Genomic DNA, 17,425 nt, shown 5'->3' with positions numbered 1-17,425 from the left:
GTCAGTCTGTCACAACTGTCACTTTACCAGTGACATCGTTCTCTAGTCTGTGAATCGCGGTTGTGCTTATTTTGCTCGTTTCCGAAAAGAAATTCCAATTATGTTTCTAGAAATACGGGCCGCTACCTTGTGATTTGGTGTTATTTGCATTCAAGAGCTACATATTCTGTACATAAGTCTTTAAAACAAGATTGCAAATGTCAATATGTCAGGATCTCGGCCTTAATTTCCAACAGAGAATGGTGAGCGAAATGCATGGTTTACTTTCGTGTTCGGCACTAATTATAGGTAATGAGTGCATCGAGTGTAACTTGCAACGTTCTCTTGATGATTTTTTCATGTATTACATGATACAGTTCGGTAATACAAATGTAACGTGTAGTAATGCAACAGTAAACAAAATAGCGTTCTATGTACGTTTTTTCGAGTTTTTCCGTTATTATTTATTCCAGGGCGCAAATATATCGCAGTTGGAAAGAGATATCGGGTCAGAGCAGTTCCCGCCTAATGAACATTATTTTGGTTTAGTTAATGTAAGTATTTCATGTTAGACTTAACCTTAGTATCCACCCACTTTTAATAAATCTCGTTTGTTATAAACAGAAAATAATTTTAGATTACATTATTAAAATAAAATAAATAAATATTCTTGCATTATACTTCGACATTAATCTTTTGAATAGTTATAACTGAAGTAATTGTTATGTTAAGCATTTGTATGATATATTATCTTCAAATAAAGTAGGACTATTTCATACTAGATCAACTTGTAAAATGTAAGCTGTAATCTACAATTTCTGTTCTAATATCTGATACTTCTTTAATACAGCATTCACTTGTATTTTTAGTTATTAAGTTGAATCTTTTGAACTAGAACTCCAATTGTATCTCAAATTCATTGTAATTTTTGTGGCATCCAGAATATTTTAAAAGAACTTTTGTATTGATCCATTAAAAATTAAAATACCCCAGAAACATGTTATTTTTATCCAAATATCCTGACCTATAGATAAGTTTTGTTTGGCACCAGTAATTTTAGCAAATGTTATGTCATAGTTAATAATACATGGTATTACTATAATTTATTAATATGTCCAATACAGGTGTTATTATATTCCTAAGATTGTATTCTGTAATAACACTGTGTTATTTCTTTCTTTCATATATAATCTATTTTTTAACAACACACATAATTGTATGTGTCACATGTTTTTTATGCTGTGTATTTTTTTTTTTGTTGTTACAAAGCTACAAAATCTTAAATTATTATCTGTTTACCCTTTAGACCCTATGTGTATACTCTTTAGCCATCATTTTGGTGGAATTCTTCAATGATCACACATCACATTATGTAATTGTCATAACTGGAATGATAAACAGTCATTGTACATCAAAACTATTATTTCTACTTGAAAAATCTTAAGGCGATACCTCAAGGTCCATTTTCATACATTTTGTTTCGGCTTTAATCTGGGTAACTAAACAAGTATCACCAACTAGACGTGAATTTAAATTCTTTACTTGCCAATACTTGTTTAGTTACCCAGATTAAAGCCGAAACAAAATGTATGAAAATGGACCTTGAGCTACCACCTTAAACTAAGTTAATATGAAACACCTTACAATCAGTTGCAAGTTTACAAAATAGATTTGAGAAAGTCTTATTCTGTTCCTAATAGTACTACCATATTACCTGTGTTGATGTCATACACTTGAGTACTACATTTTCAGTCAACAAAATATATTTTGGTAATTCAAATGATTATTGAATTTATTACACATTATAATTAATAATATTCAATTATCAAATTAAGTGTTGGACCTTATTTCTAACTTAAAAATAATTTCTAATAAATTTTAAATATTGTTTAATCTTCTGCTCAGTTGCATAATTGTATTACCGTAACACTCCAGTGCTGAGATTTGAGGTTCGATCCCTGGGTTGAGCAAGGTGGTATTGGGTTCTTTTTACTTATATCAGTCTGAAATCGTGCCCAATGTTGGGGTAAGCTTACCCCCTATCACATCATAACATGGAATATGCAAGGCGAAAAGTGGGTGCATGCTCCGTTGCGCCTCTGCCAACCCTTGGGGAGAAAAAGGCGTGTGTGTAAATCATTGTGCGTAAATAATAGGCTTTGTTTCATATAGTCATGCTTGCCAACAGGACAATTTAAATCATTGATAATGTCTAAAATTTCTGACACATGATAGGAACTTATCATTGAGATTACGAAATATTCATTTGTCTGCACCAACAAAAGATTGAGATTAGGAGGGTTTTAGACGAGGCGCGGCGAGTATGCAATACTTACGTCTGTAAAATGATAATATGACGTATGAGCAAAATAGGGAGATATCAATGTCAATTTATTGTTTAATCATTATTGCTATATAGGATATTTGTAATAAAAATGTGTTAAACAAAATGTTATCTAAACAGACAAACGCAACACATTTTATGAATTCTAATCTATACAGGTAGGAATTTATTGTAACAAGTGCATTCCTGAAAAAGTGACCATGTTGAAATAGAAAATAGTCACTGAACATATTTGCAATTCTCAAGTTGTATGGACCAAGCTTAACATCATAGTGTCCATTTCCATGTTTTCAAACCAACATGGAAATTAACTACATGATTTAACTAATTCCACACCTTCCACTCCAGACCACAGAGGCACTCAAGAACAATAATTCAAGTGATTCTTTGTTTTCAGTTTGGCAACACTTGTTATAGCAACTCAGTGTTGCAAGCTTTATATTTCTGCCGGCCATTCCGAGAGAAAGTTCTAGAGTACAAAGCTAAGAATAAGAGAACCAAGGAGACTTTGTTAACATGCCTTGCAGATTTATTTTATAGTATAGCGACGCAAAAGAAGAAAGTTGGATCTATAGCGCCTAAAAAGTTTATCGCCCGATTGAGGAAGGAGAAAGGTAATTTTGATGAATTCAACTGATTTGTACAAAGGTATGTCGGGAAGACACAGTGTAGGCAGGCCCCCCACGAGATGGACTGACGATCTGGTGAGGGTCGCCGGAGTCCGATGGATGAGGGCGGCCCAGAACCGGCGCTCAATGGGGGAGGCCTATGTCCAGCAGTGGATGATTCCCGGCTGAAATGATGTACAAATGTATATTTTACTACATGGTAAATGATATACAAAAACATATTTCGTAGAACAGTGTATGGTTCTATGAGAATTTGAACTTGGAAGGTGATCTTTTCCAGGACTTACTCAAATGTTGTATAACCACCTCACCCTTTAACGACCAATACTTTTGTTTAACTTTGGAACTTAAAATACACAAGCTTTAATAAAAGTGAAAATACTTTTACCTTTGATTTTATATCAAAATAATTTAACACATGTAATTTATTTTCAGAGGAGTTTGATAATTATATGCAGCAGGACGCCCACGAATTCCTCAATTTCCTCATTAATCATATAAATGAAATTATATTAGGTAAGTACCAAGCAACGTTATCACGCGAAAACGATGTAGTAAAAAAACTTCCTTTATTTTGTTTTATTGTTGACTTTGATAGCAGGAACTAAGAATGTTAATTTGTTAAAATGTACAAAGTAATCACACGTAATTATGAAAACGCACTAATGTACACAATTTGGTGATGGTAGGATATGTATTATATCCGCCCGAATAGCGACCACCGTACACAAGGTATCAAAACCCGACATAGTGGCCCACGTATGTGCGTCGCCTTCCGAGGTCAGCCTGCGTTTATCCGGTTCCAGCAGGCCGGCATACTTGTGTTGACTGTCGAGGGGTAATCGTCTCTTGTCAGTTGACATTAAACCCCACTGCACTTTCCATCAGGTGCAGGGTCACTTAGCCGAAGCACTATAAAAAAAGTCTCCAGTTCTTTTGGTACTAGAAGTCACAAGACGCCTCACAATGCCTAAATACTAACCATATTCGTGGCTCAGTATAAGAACATTGGTCTCAGTAGTGGGATTGTCCCCAAGTTCTCATCTCATGACTGGCTCAGCACCCGCTACGCCTTTAATGCAATTAATACACCTCATTCGAACATTGATTAACGTTTCCAATACTGTATACAATCAACTATTTGGGGCAAATTAAAGTAAACATAATTGGACTAAACACGCGGTTCGAAGGACCACTATCTGACTAACCTGGTTATTCCGAAAATACCGAACATAGTTATGGAATTCGTATCGTTATTCTTCTTAACCACAAACTTAAATAATACGCAAAAGCCAGAAGTTTATATCACAATAAATGAATATGTATGCTATTAGTAAAATACTATAATATTAAATGTTTTTTATTCAGATAATAAACTGGATTTAAATTTTGATATATTGTAATTAAGTCATTTTTGGAGATATATTATATGTATATCCCATTTCCGGTAGTACGATATTTGTAAGCGCTTGGATAGCTATTAGCGACCACCGTACACAAGCTGTAAATACCTCCATAGTCGCCCTCGTGTGTCTCGTTCTGGGATCAGCTTGTGTATATCCAGTTTCAAAAAGATCAGCATGATTGTGTCGACTGGGAAGGGATAACCATGCCCCGGCAATCGACACTCTATCTGGACCCCATTTCGCTTAACATGAGCTGCAATGGGTTCATTGAGTGCCGGTATAAAGAAAATACCCAATATAACAAATAAATAATACTGAATGTGCTTCACTCGTAAGCTGATTAAATATGAGTATACAGGATAGCCTTAATATTATGATGGCTATTCTCTCAGATTTATAAGTTGAACTTTCGTGTCGGATCATTGCAATAGCATTAAATTCCAGCTGAACGCAACCAGAGCACGTTGAAGCTGCAGAAGAACGCGGCGGGCGAGAATGTCCAGTGCAACGGCAGCGTGCCGCACAGCGCCGAGCCCACGTGGGTGCACGAGATCTTCCAGGGCACGCTCACCAGCGAGACGCGCTGCCTCAACTGCGAGACCGTCAGCAGCAAGGACGAACACTTCTTCGACTTGCAGGTGTGTTTCAAATATATGGCAAAACAAATCTGGTGTCCAGGTATGTTCCAACCATATAACTTTCAGTGTAGAAAAAAATCTGGTCTCCCAGTCTCCGTTATAAGCAAGAATAAATAGTCCTTCGCCTATCACGTTATTGTAAATATTGCTTTAAAGAATAAGATAATTAGGTAAGAGTGAAAATTTTTACAATTTATAGCTAGATATGACTAGAAAAATTATCCAAAAATTACTATTGCATGTTTGGGAAAGGAAAAGAAAATACATGTTTTTTTTTTATTATGATCACATATGACAAATAAAAATAGACTACGTGTTTTTTTCTTTTTCCACAAATTAAAAAGGTAAGGAAATGATGCATAGTAAATGCATCTTTTCCTTACCAGTAATACCCACAAATCGAATATTCTGTTTCTGGTTAAATATCTTACTAATTTCTCCAACATCTCTCCTGTATATTTTTGTTATTGTGTTACGTTTAATTTTACATAACCAAAATTCACCTAATTTGAACACAATCTATAGTAAATTTTACGTTTATTCCCAGGTGGATGTAGGTCAGAACACGAGCATAACCCACTGCCTAAAGTGCTTCAGCGACACAGAGACGTTGTGCAACGACAACAAGTTCAAGTGCGACCACTGCAGCAGCTACCAGGAGGCGCAGAAGCGCATGCGCGTCAAGAAACTCCCCCTCATCCTAGCACTGCATCTCAAACGGTTCAAGTACATGGAACAGTACAACAGGCACATTAAAGTGTCGCATCGTGTTGTCTTCCCTTTGGAGCTCAGGTTGTTTAATACTGTGAGTATACTGAGGTTGGCTTTTAAGTCTTGTGTTTAAGTCTACACCTCGGTTGAGTTTTATAATTCAACGTCCAATTAAATGACAGTCATTAAGAAATATCTATTTGAGGTGTTAGGTTTGAACGATGTGGCTGCAACCGCGTTGTAGCCGTGCAGCAATTATGTAGGCTACTATATTGTCAACTGTTAAAGATTTTAACTTCTATTGATAGGCGACAGATGAGCCCCCTAAATATAGTATTTATTAGGTCTCTTAGTTCTTCATTAAGTGAATATTTTGCCACTGTACTTATGTGTGCATCTAGTGACTGTAAATTTTTATTGTGAGATTTATTATGTAACGTTATTATATGGCAGTCGGACGACGCTGTGAACCCGGACCGTTTATACGATCTGGTGGCGGTGGTGGTGCATTGCGGCTCGGGGCCCAACCGCGGCCATTACATCAGCATCGTCAAGAGCCACGGCTTCTGGCTGCTGTTCGACGATGATATGGTCGATGTGAGTACACAATGTTTTGATATTTTGTATTAGATGCCTTAGACGTGACGCATGGCAAGATGCATTGTGCGCGATTTCGTACTAACATTTTTTTTAAATATATTTTTAGGTTAAAATAAATTGTATGGTCCTCTGTTTATTTTACCAAATCGCAATACAGGAGTATTATATAATTTCATAGTATGTATATGGTATTCATACTGATTTCCTTCAAAACATGCTTAATGATATATACGTGTCTATAATTTCAGAAAATAGACGCATCAGCGATAGAAGACTTCTACGGCTTAACGTCGGACCTGCAGAAATCCTCGGAGACGGGATACATACTGTTCTACCAGTCTAGAGACGCTAGTTGTTAAGTTTAACGTGCGTTTACTATAGTTATTTATATAATTTAATACGTCTTAATGATAAATCATGTTAAAATTATATGCCGCTGTTAACGTTGAGACGGCATTATATGATTATTGAGAAATTATTTAATTAATTTAATTCCGATCAATTAATGGCACTAGTGAGCAATTGTAAATATATATTTCATTTCAAAATTAAAAGTTGTGATCTTTCTTTGATTTTGTGTTTCATTAGACAATATCCTAAATAGACATATCACCAATCGCTTCATTAGTTTTTTAACAGTGTTCCTCGCTTCGATTTCCATATGGCATTTTATTTCTGAGTTTTACTAAAGTGTGGTTGGGTTAAATCCCTAGAAAGGGTTGTTGAAGGTAATTTATAGTTCAAACAGGCAGCTGGGGGCAGACATAGGAATTATTTTGCATATGCAATAAGTATAAGAAACCCATCGTATATTGGAGTAGGATAAGAGTAATAATAGAAGACACTATCGCTTGCCATGAGTCGCAAAAGGAGTGTCAAACTAAAGACTAAAATATACAAGTATCTACTGTCTAGTTCGTTTTGTCGCTGAACTGTACGATTGTTTATGCGACACGTGAAACGCGTTAGTACAATCACCAACTTATTTCATACAACATACAAGAAATGTCCTTCAAATGTAGACTTTAAAGTTTTTTTTAGAATAGGCAATGGCTTGTCTCACTTACATTGCAAGACGATAAACAATTACTATTAGGCGAGTCGTTTGGTCGCCTGCTTTCGGAAGCACCAAAAAATCATGCCTAGTATTAGTTTCCTCCTCAGCAGAACAATTCCCGACATTGCGGCGACGTCAAAAATAATGGTCTAAATATGCAGCTAGTAATAGTTATTTACGTTCGTTTTCTATGCACTGGCACTTGCCTAGTGTGTAATATGCGACGCACACAGATTGCGTCTAAAATGTTACTAGCCCATTTTTTTGGGAAAAACTATGGGAAACATTACAAAATCAAAACTCAATAATTCTTAAAAATACTTTATTCCGTTTACGCTACGAATTCGTACGGGATCGGCGCTAACAGCACCGGTTTCTCCGCACCGCTGACGATGTGCGCTGCTTTGGGGGGAGCGGGCTGTCTCTTCAGGTGAACAACTTTGCCGGCCGCCTTAGCTTCCTTCAGCAACCTTTCGTTTTCCTTCACCCTCTTGAGGAAGTCCTGTCTGCACTTGGAGTGCTTGACGTGCTCAATGCGGATGTTGATGCGCTTAGGTAGGATGCGCCCGCGCACACGCTTGTTCACGATTACGCCGAGAGCGTGCGCTGTGACGTTGTAGACGCGGCCAGTCTTGCCGTGGTACACTTTGTGTGGCATACCTTTTTGGACTGCACCATTACCCTGGAATAAATTAATAAAAATATTAATTAAAATGTTTGTCATGAAGAATGGTGCTAAAATAATAGAATTATAACTTGGCTCCTCTAGTGTGAGCGGATGCTCTCAGGATGTAATTAAAAATGACATGCCACAATTAACAAGTTAAGTCTTATTTATATTAGTATTATGTATATTAAGACATACATTTTGTCTTCATTAATATACTTGGTCCTCTAGTCATAATTTAAACCTACAAAAATACTTAATATTTTTTTCATATCAAATTGGAACTTGTGATAACTCTACATGGACCTCTTCATCAATTTCATTATGGAATTATGATAGAAGCCAATGAAAAGCAAATCTCTAATTACACACAATTTGTAAAATTGATAGAAATTTGAAAACTTGACTCTATTATTTCTATAAATATAAACTCAAAGATTCACAAGTTGGGATTATCAATAAATATTTGGTTGTAGAGCATGAGTATAACTTCAACAACTAACAAAAATTTGTGCCTTTTAAAAAGTTGCAAACGCAACTGGTCCAATATTTCTCAACAATTTTTAAAAATATTTTTTTGAGCTTCTGTGAATTAAAGAAGAAAGGAGGGCATTCCACCCAACATTGTTTTGTTATTCATACTTTGTTCAGTAACTGTTTATAGATATTTAATAAAAAAAAATTGAAGTGTTCCATTTCTATTACACTTGATCGAGCAATCAGGTTAAAATTACATGCGAGTAAACCAAAACGATAACAAACCAAAACCAACATAAGCCCTAATTTATTTTTCATCATCTATAACAAATCTCATTGGGATTTAGATTAGCCTGAAAATATTTAAATTGTGGTACTCTAGAAACGTACCCTGATGTCAACGATGTCTCCAACTTTGTACACTTTCATGTACGTGGAGAGCGGGATAGTTCCATGTGTGCGGAACCTGCGGGCGAACAGGTCCCTGGTACCACGGCGATAACCCTTGGAGTTCGTCATTTTTCAGCCTGCAACAGCACAAACCCTTCGTTACCTCCAAGCGGTGCAAAACACGTGGACCAATTTAAGTTTGATGCGATCAACCACAATAACTACCTAAATTATATTGTATGTAACTTATTTATGTAAAATGTTAAACTTTTTGAACAATAAAGTTCCTACGAAACAATTCTTTAATATTTTTTCAATATTTTCACGATATTCACCTTGTTACAAAGCTTGACGGATCAAGAAAGAGGTTAACTTTATCTATGGATGTAAGTCTATACAAAAAACATAGATAATACGAAAATCAAAGGAACGTCACTATATCAATCTTGGAGGAGGAATTTAATAAAAAGTTTTAAGATGGATGGAGAATGTAGCAAATATCAATTATATTATCGCGAGGAAAACAACAATTAACAAGAAATAGAATTGATTTAAGTTTTGTTAAGATGATTAATAATTGCCATAGACTGCAGAGAGCGGTGTTTATGGTACTTCTATCCGAAACCGTAAAGTTATTTATCACCAAAAAAATAAAGTGCCAATCAACACAGAGGGGGTGTCATTTTATTTCCATTTATTTTTATATTATAATTTTAATATTTTCCTGTATTGTAATGAGTTATTATAACTAATTTTATGTTAAGCAACAATGAATACCGTACCGGAGAATAATCTTATAAATTCCAGTCAATATACTCCGGTTTATTTGATACAAAATGCTGGCCCCACTCAGGTACATTATTTATCCTGATATATTTCTGTATTTATGTGAAGAGCCTATGATTATTACAATTTGTTTTTTAGGCAAATTATATTATATCTCTCGGCAATGTAGAGCAGAAGCCAGTCAGTGATAACCTGAAAAGTTTTTACGAAAAGAGCGGCAACATCGAAGCGGCTGCGCCGACGGTGGTCACCAGTCCGAAGCCCCGCATACTGAAGAAACCCGAGGCGGCAACCGTCGGAAACAATTTGAAACTCGCCAGTTTTCTGTTGCCAAAAAATGACAATGTAAATAAACAATATGTGGTGAACAATGTTATTCTGAAACCCAGCGTTACTACCCCCATAGTGAGCACAGTAAATACGATACCGAAAATAGATATCGACAGGAAAATAGTAAAATTGAAGGATGTTCCACCACTTACCCCACGCAGTCGTCCTACTGAGAGATTTTTGCCAAAGATTAAACCCAAAGAGAAGTATGTACAGTTTCTTATTGAACATTTTAATCAGTCTACATTTTAATTAATTAATAAAATTACCTTAAATGTTAATCCATTCTTATAAGGCACTTATAATATGCTAAGCCAGTCTATTGCAGACTTAATAAGAATGCCGAGATTAGGCTTACCAAATATGTTAACACTTTCTGTACTTAGAAAAATATGTATCTTAAATTAATAATTTAGCTGAAACCATGTTAATACACATAAGCACGCTTCAACAACAAAATCAATGGTTGTTATTATTTTCAGCATAACTAACCAGAACCAAGCCAAACTGACCTCAGTGCAATTATTAAAGTTAGGAGAGACTTATCACAGGTATGCTCCCAGTGTCACTTCCCTTTCATATAATCATAATAATTATGCCACAACTATCGAGGATGGTTGGTGCTAACTTGGAGAAGCTTACATTCAGTAGTCAACGATAGCCTCATTGAAAAAGAAATCAATAAATTTAAATGTAACTCTACACAACAGCAAATGTACATATTTTTAAGACATAAATAATATATTTCTCATACAATGCAGGTAAGCTCTGAGTAAAGTTTAATGAAATTCATTTTCTACAGGGTTCAATTCAAATGCATGGCTTTTAACTTATTATTTATCCTCGAGACAATATGCCTTTTAACTGACAACAATGTGTAAGTCATTTTTGGAGTATTGAGCCAAGTTTATATCTCTTACAAAATGGGAAGGAAAGATCAATACTTTTCAATATCAGATTACAAGAGCATAGGATTTTAATAACATATTAATTATTATATAGGAGTCATTTTAATAAATGCAACTTAGTTTCGCTGTCAAGTGTAATATCAGATGAAAGTCTGTCAACCTAAGGTCGACATCTTACGATAGTCACTATTTAAGTATTAAAATAAAAATATCAAAAGACATTTGCAGAAAAGTAATTTTTATTTTTTCTAATTTTGATGTATGTGGTGTTGTTCACTAAGTGCCAATATGCAGAAATTGCTAATTGTATGTAAATAATTAATAAGTGTTGTCATTAATTTCAGTTTAAATAAATTAAGTGAGGAACAAATGAAAATGGTGAATCAAGCTCTGAAAATATTCAGTGATCCTGAAAAAATTGCACCAGAGCCAACTTACGATCCTGTTACCAACACCAAGTTCATTTATAAGTAAGTAACTCAAAACAGTTGACAAGATGGAAACACTAATCTATTCAGATAGTTAAATTATAGTAATTGGATTTGTTTTAGTTATTTTTTATCTGATAGACCAGTAAGTTATAAAGGCATTACTTACTGGCCCTAAAAAAATGGCTAATAAAGTATTGTACTCATCTTTATAGAGAAGATAGCCTAAAATAATATTTTTATGGCTTTATAATTTTAGGGTAGTTTCACCAAGAGATCTCACTGTAGTTGGAAAGAAAAACTTGTTGCTGAAAGAAAAGAAAGAGGAAAAGAAACCAGAGACTAAAAAGGATACAGTCAAAAGGCAGATATTTGCACAGGATGTTGAGGAGGAACCAAGTCCTCCAACTGCAGTAAGACTTTTTTGTATCATAAGGTTAGAGGCTGTAAAAGAAAGACTCCATAACTGTTTAAAAACAAAATTCGACAAGTTATGTGATCCATCCAATGGTGATAAAATAGGATATATAATTTTGTATAAACTGTGTTTATAAATCCAGTAATCAAAACTGTATGCTCCCAGACTACACTTTCAAATTTGCCCCTAATTAAAATATACTTAAGTTCACTGCTAACAATAGATTCCCTCAATCCACATTAGAGTTATGTAAATAACAAAAGGAAGAAAGCATATTATATAGAGACTGGTATTGATATTTTAGTTTCAGACGAAAGTAACTCGCAGCGGGCGTACAGTCAAATTGCCGAAGTTGATCGTACCACAAGAAACTCCCTACAAACCTAAAAAGAAAAATCACATTGTCACCTGTTTTCAATGCTCTACTGTAAGTTGATTGTTTTAATGTCGTAAAATTACTATTGTTCAGTATTCATTAAAAATCAATTGAATACTTAAGTGTTCAGTAGTCAATATCCAAATATTTATTCTTACAAAGGAAATTATTTTCAGGAATTCAGCAGTCTATATCGCTTACAGAAACATTACGAGAACCATCCAACTCATATCCCAGCCAAAATCCATTCTAACTTGTTCCATTGCCTCCTAGCCATTGTGAAGGGTGGCTCCGAGGAAGACAGGACTAAGATATTCATACAGCAGTTGGAACAACTTATTGTGAAGCTCAAGTCTTTGTTGCCATGTTTGTTGAATAAGATCGATGGAAAGTCTGGCAAACCTTGTACTATTAATGATGATGTTGGGAGGTAAGGTGCTAGAATGTTGATGTTAACGTTTTTTATTCCAATTTTACATGACATGCTTATTGTTGAGATTCAGATTGTAATTACTATGAGGTTGTGGCTGTACATTTCATTTTTGTTGAAATTTATTTAATTAATATTTTTCAGAATTTTTGGTATGGATCCAGGTAAATACGACATAGATGTGAATGCGCTTAATTGCGTGAAAGATAAAGATGGCTTCTGCGTACACAATCCTCCGGTAAACCAAGTCAATTCAGAAGTAAATCAACTTGAGCCCACACAAATATACATAACGACACCAAGTGAGGAGCTTCCGACGGTAATGGAAGAAGACTGTGCAAGGATTAGCTCAGCCGAAAACTGGCCAACTGTCAGTAAACGAGTTTGGAAATTAAAGAAACTCAAATCACAAAAATTGGGTACAAAGAAAATGAGAATAGAGACTGATAACAATTCTCTCCTTAAGTTAGATATGTCACAAATAGAACAACAAAATGATTCTCCAGAAGACTTAAACTCCATGAAGATGAGGCTTGTCTTCCCATGTGATGACATTCTAGCTCAACTAGGGGTAGACCAGCCAAAGGAACAAAACGAAACTGTGGTGCTTAATACAACTGAGTGCAATAAACCTCAAGAAACGACTGATAGTTTAATGGAACAGTGCAAACGGCCAAAAGGCCATGCTCAATTTCACAGCACGCATTTTGATATACGATCTTCGCCCATAAAACCAACGTCAACTGTCTTTCGCAAGTTTCAAATTAATCCAGAGAAGTTACCGAAATATGATGTACAAATTATTGGAGCTTCTGATGATATAGAAAAGGAACAAACAAAAGACTTTGATCAAACTAGTGCGGACACATTACAGGAGATATTCAGAGAAAATAATATTGATATGACATGCAAAGATAATGTTATAGAACACGGCTGGATTATAACAGCAAACGAAAAGTCTGAAGATGGATATACAAAATCGAACAATTTGATTGAACCAGCATTACTACATGTAAAAGATACGGAAAAAACAGACTTGGACAATTCAGTACAAATGCAAACAAATGATAATGACAGTCGGTTAATGACAAGTCAAGAAGACTCGGTGTTAAACTTCTTTGATTCTCTAGGCAACACATGCCTATCATATCCAGAGACCGAGATTAGAACTCATCCTGTAGATTTCCATCTGGACTTATTCTCTTTTCCTAACGCACAATAGGTTAATTTTAGTAATTAAGGAATTAATTAGATTATTTTACGTTTATTATAATGAAATTATAGATTTATTTACTAAATCAATTTTATTATTTCTTAATCTTTATACTTTTTAGACATCATGCATATGAAACATGTAGAATTAACATTAAAAAAATTCTCTTAGATTTGAGAGTGTATAAGGCAAGTTATTTAAAGTTCCATAAGTAATTAACAAAAATTATTTCAGTTATTTCTTACTAGTCATGAAACAAGAACTTATGTCAGCACTATACATAGCAGTACTTAAAATCCTGTGTACCCTCAAATGCACAAATTATTCAATGCAATCAAAAACTTCTTAAAACAATTCCACTAACACTATAAATTTGCACTTAGGCAAATATAATAATTTCCCTAAATTTACATATTTTAATAACCAGTTAAGCTTGCAACACAGGTCTTTCGTTTTTCCCCTCTAGATTTTGATTGGTGAGTGCATATCCTGTACCTCCCCTCTGCAGGGGTATGATATCCTTTTCCTTCAGTTTCTCTCCTGTGAGGGGATGTAACCAGTCCTTCTTGATTACCTTCTCTACACACTCCATGGTGACTACATGCCCGGTAGTCCTGTAAATGGTAAATAGTTAAATCATTAATTAAAATATTCAACCTAAATATGATTTTGAAATAAAACTGTTTTTCAGGTTTTCTCTTGGTTTTATATTCATTTTCTCTTGGTGTTGTAGAAGTGTCATTCTTGGAAAATTCGAAAAATAACTTTATTTTAAAGTCTATCATTCACATAAGAAACTGAATATGATTGATAATTATTTAAAAAATATTTAATTATATTTTATATGTTGAAGTCTATATAATATAAGAAAAATAAAGGTTTCTAGGCATTCAAATATGAATACTTGTTCAACCTCAAAGCATTATAGCATACAAGAACAATATTTCTTATTTACTCATTCTTTTTTTTTATTATTAGGATTACATGATGCATCAAATAGTGAACAATGTTGAAACATGTAATGTTGTCTTGAAAATTACAAATACATTAATTATGGTCAATGCCAATATCAAGACCAAACTAACACTAATTAACTACACTAGAAATGTTGAAAATGATAAGTTGCATTAAAATATTGACACTTTGATCTGCAATTAACTGTAAAGGTCAATATCAAATCTGCAAGTTACCTGATAACGGCGCAGGGCACAGCATTGCTCAGTATGTCATGAGTCACCGGGCACATGTATCTGTTCTCCTTTATGATCAGCGATTTCTTATCATCTGGATCGTTAACCAATGTCCACTTGATTTCTATTAAATCTTTCATTTTTAGCGGCTTGCCACTGATAGGACAGTACACAGTCGCGTCTGGTTTCTCTATTTTTGTAACTTTCGCATCGGGAAGTTGGGACGGCACCCAGAAACTTGGTAACTGTTTGTCTTTTCCATTAGCGAGGTTTGACACTGAACTACCGGCTTGATCAGAACTACCAGACGACTTGCTATTTGTAGACGATATGTTCTTCTCCCTATTCATGAATTTAATCAAATTTGCTTCCTTCTCAGCGGCTGCGAGCTCGGCTTTTTCAGATTCTTCTTTTTTTAACTGCTTCTCATATTTCTTCAACAATCGTGTGTATTCTGTCTTTTTACTAATAATATACTCAAGTATAGCTTCTTTATCGAAGAGGTAGCCTTCTTTAGTAACCACAGGGTTTCTACAGGGCTGAAGAGTTAAACTACAGCAATCGAAATCTTTCACAGAATCTTTTCCTACTCTTTCACTCTGTGTACCGTAACCAGATGCGGCAGCATCTTTTTTCTTTTCGTGATAGGTATATACTGCTCCTGCTGTACAATTTCTTGCGTGTCGCGTCATTTTTTAATACAAAATTACAGAAAATATGTAATGTTATGCATTTACTGCGTATGTCAACTCAACATAAATTATGCACAGCTGTAAAGTATCAAGAGTTTTTTGACAACTTGTTATTTTCCCGTTGGCGGTCACAAGTTACGACCCCACGTGCGCTAATATCGAATAAAATTACTAATATTAAACAAATTAAAATATTCAAAAACAAAGTATAATTATTATTCAGTGAAAAGAACAATATATAAACTAAATATTTATATGATATACAAAAAATAAATTACTGTAAAATTGTATTTCTGAACGAGAGGGAAGATAAATGTCACCTAGTAAACGTCATAACGTGGAAATAAATGATTAGATAAATAATGGTTGACGTTTGGTGGTTTGTAATCGTGTTTACGTATATATTTGCAGTTTCTTCGGTTTCTCTGTTGTGGACGGTGCTCTTGACAACGGCCACACAAAGTACGACGAACAACGTTACAATTTAATCTGTGATTAAAATAATCTAATCGTTGGTTAATATTTATTGCTGTTGATAATTCGAACACAGTGTGTCGGTCTATTTTATCAGGAGTTAAACTCAAAATTTTTGTACCAAATCGTTGTGTTTTCAGTTGTTTTTGTTGTTTGATGTGATTTAATAATGAACTTGTCGTTCGCCGGTTGTGGTTTTCTCGGAATCTACCATGTTGGTGTCGCTGTGTGCTTCAAGAAATACGCGCCACATCTCCTCCTAGGAAAGATATCCGGAGCCTCCTTTGGAGCGCTCTCAGCCTGTTGTTTGCTTTGTGATCTCCCCATAGGTACGCATTTATTATGTACATTTATATTGTATACACATTAATTTCCACTACTTAATTGATATTAAATCAACAATTATATTGCATACCATTTAAATTAATTTAAAATTTATTCAATATGTCACCAATTACTTAATTAGTAAAGCAATAAAGTTAATGAACACAAGTGAATGACATCAATTCACATTATTAAAGTATAGTTCTTATAATAAATATTATAAGTTTAATTACCTTCAATTCATAGTTGAATCAAACTCAGAATGATCTCAGGTGTGTTATTAATGATGTACCTACAAATTTTTATGACATTCCTGTTCTCATTTCCTCAGTTATACACAAAATAAAGTTTCAATTAATTAAAACTAGCAACTATGTGCAGTCACATAGGTCTTTAAAAAATGTTTTTGGAAATACATTTATTCTAAAACAGCAAAACCTTCTTTGTTATTGAAAAGGCAAACCCAAAAGCACAATGGACTGGTTAAAATTATCATTCAAACTAATTGCTGTAATAAATTTTTCACCTTATATTTTATTGTATTTTAGACTGTCTCACTTCTTCTAAACCTTCTATCTACTGATCTACCAACTATTTGTACTATGCCAATTCACCACACTGACATAGTACATGTTAGTAGACTTCACATACCTTTAAAATTTAGATGTAACATTTTAAAATATGTATGTTTCCTCATAATGTTTTTGTTCTAAAGCAAGCTATAATGGATATTAAATACTATAAAAGTCAAGATAAAGAAGTATATTTCTTGGGTTTTGCATCTAGCTTCATCTTCAGTACATACCCATAGGCCATCTCAGCTATTTCTATGAAGTGATCACAATCAATTTAGTTACACTTAATTTTGGACATTAGCAACAGATATATCAAAATGTACCACTTACCTGACCCCTTTGCCTAATTAAAATAATGAATTTAAATCTTTAACAAGGCAAGT

General features: G+C 34.3%; 5 protein-coding genes across 7 annotated transcripts in view; 3 read left to right on the top strand and 2 right to left on the bottom strand.

Moving 5' to 3' along the window:
- Positions 1-6,879, top strand: LOC115454176 (ubiquitin carboxyl-terminal hydrolase 46). Its single transcript, XM_037441450.1, has 8 exons — positions 1-242; positions 453-533; positions 2,721-2,937; positions 3,388-3,468; positions 4,803-4,996; positions 5,544-5,801; positions 6,161-6,304; positions 6,556-6,879. The coding sequence occupies exons 1-8, from the start codon at positions 198-200 to the stop codon at positions 6,664-6,666; spliced, it is 1,131 nt and encodes a 376-aa protein (XP_037297347.1). The 5' UTR covers positions 1-197; the 3' UTR covers positions 6,667-6,879.
- Positions 6,880-7,671: 792 nt separating this feature from the next.
- Positions 7,672-9,432, bottom strand: LOC115452549 (60S ribosomal protein L21-like). Of its 2 annotated transcripts, none has more exons than XM_030181108.2 (3): positions 9,124-9,148; positions 8,899-9,035; positions 7,672-8,046 (listed from the first exon to the last, which is right to left on the bottom strand). In XM_030181108.2, exons 2-3 carry the CDS (start codon positions 9,025-9,027, stop codon positions 7,696-7,698), a joined length of 480 nt encoding a protein of 159 aa, XP_030036968.1. In that variant the 5' UTR covers positions 9,028-9,035; positions 9,124-9,148; the 3' UTR covers positions 7,672-7,695. The 2 variants fall into 2 exon arrangements, with proteins under 2 accessions (XP_030036968.1, XP_030036967.1); XM_030181107.2 differs by lacking the exon at positions 9,124-9,148 and adding an exon at positions 9,234-9,432 and having other exon boundaries at positions 7,673-8,046.
- An 86-nt stretch (positions 9,433-9,518) lies between these two features.
- LOC115454178 lies at positions 9,519-13,872 on the top strand. Of its 2 annotated transcripts, XM_030182916.2 has the most exons (9): positions 9,519-9,751; positions 9,823-10,220; positions 10,497-10,565; positions 10,817-10,891; positions 11,267-11,392; positions 11,610-11,763; positions 12,073-12,195; positions 12,321-12,574; positions 12,719-13,872. In XM_030182916.2, exons 1-9 carry the CDS (start codon positions 9,668-9,670, stop codon positions 13,794-13,796), a joined length of 2,361 nt encoding a protein of 786 aa, XP_030038776.2. In that variant the 5' UTR covers positions 9,519-9,667; the 3' UTR covers positions 13,797-13,872. The 2 variants fall into 2 exon arrangements, with proteins under 2 accessions (XP_030038776.2, XP_030038777.2); XM_030182917.2 differs by lacking the exon at positions 10,817-10,891.
- On the bottom strand, positions 13,860-15,760 carry LOC115452548 (nitric oxide synthase-interacting protein homolog). The gene is made up of 2 exons (XM_037441627.1): positions 14,978-15,760; positions 13,860-14,401 (listed from the first exon to the last, which is right to left on the bottom strand). Exons 1-2 carry the CDS (start codon positions 15,667-15,669, stop codon positions 14,215-14,217), a joined length of 879 nt encoding a protein of 292 aa, XP_037297524.1. The 5' UTR covers positions 15,670-15,760; the 3' UTR covers positions 13,860-14,214.
- Positions 15,761-16,024: 264 nt separating this feature from the next.
- The window catches only part of LOC115452924, a 34,376-nt gene continuing 32,975 nt past the window's right edge, over positions 16,025-17,425 (top strand). The window contains exon 1 of the mRNA XM_037441629.1: positions 16,025-16,472. Within this exon, the coding sequence (XP_037297526.1) occupies positions 16,313-16,472 (160 nt within the window). The 5' untranslated portion in view covers positions 16,025-16,312. The remainder of the gene's footprint in view (positions 16,473-17,425) is intronic.

Source organism: Manduca sexta, chromosome 22 (genome assembly GCF_014839805.1).
Source record: "Manduca sexta isolate Smith_Timp_Sample1 chromosome 22, JHU_Msex_v1.0, whole genome shotgun sequence".
In the NCBI taxonomy this organism is placed as follows: Eukaryota; Metazoa; Arthropoda; class Insecta; order Lepidoptera; family Sphingidae; genus Manduca; species Manduca sexta.
This window is presented reverse-complemented; position numbering and strand designations above follow the sequence as displayed.

Excerpts from the sequence above, each read along its gene's own strand:
- LOC115454176 (XM_037441450.1), top strand. The coding sequence starts at position 198 with ATGTCAATATGTCAGGATCTCGGCCTTAATTTCCAACAGAGAATG. Across the intron at positions 243-452 it reads TTAATTTCCAACAGAGAATG|GGCGCAAATATATCGCAGTT; the intron begins GTGAGCGAAATG and ends TATTTATTCCAG. Across the intron at positions 534-2,720 it reads ATTATTTTGGTTTAGTTAAT|TTTGGCAACACTTGTTATAG; the intron begins GTAAGTATTTCA and ends CTTTGTTTTCAG.
- LOC115452549 (XM_030181107.2), bottom strand. The coding sequence starts at position 9,027 with ATGACGAACTCCAAGGGTTATCGCCGTGGTACCAGGGACCTGTTCGCC. Across the intron at positions 8,047-8,898 it reads GAGACATCGTTGACATCAGG|GGTAATGGTGCAGTCCAAAA; the intron begins GTACGTTTCTAG and ends AATTTATTCCAG.
- LOC115454178 (XM_030182916.2), top strand. The coding sequence starts at position 9,668 with ATGAATACCGTACCGGAGAATAATCTTATAAATTCCAGTCAATATACT. Across the intron at positions 10,566-10,816 it reads TTAGGAGAGACTTATCACAG|GGTTCAATTCAAATGCATGG; the intron begins GTATGCTCCCAG and ends CATTTTCTACAG. Across the intron at positions 11,393-11,609 it reads AACACCAAGTTCATTTATAA|GGTAGTTTCACCAAGAGATC; the intron begins GTAAGTAACTCA and ends TTATAATTTTAG.
- LOC115452548 (XM_037441627.1), bottom strand. The coding sequence starts at position 15,669 with ATGACGCGACACGCAAGAAATTGTACAGCAGGAGCAGTATATACCTAT. Across the intron at positions 14,402-14,977 it reads GTGCCCTGCGCCGTTATCAG|GACTACCGGGCATGTAGTCA; the intron begins GTAACTTGCAGA and ends TACCATTTACAG.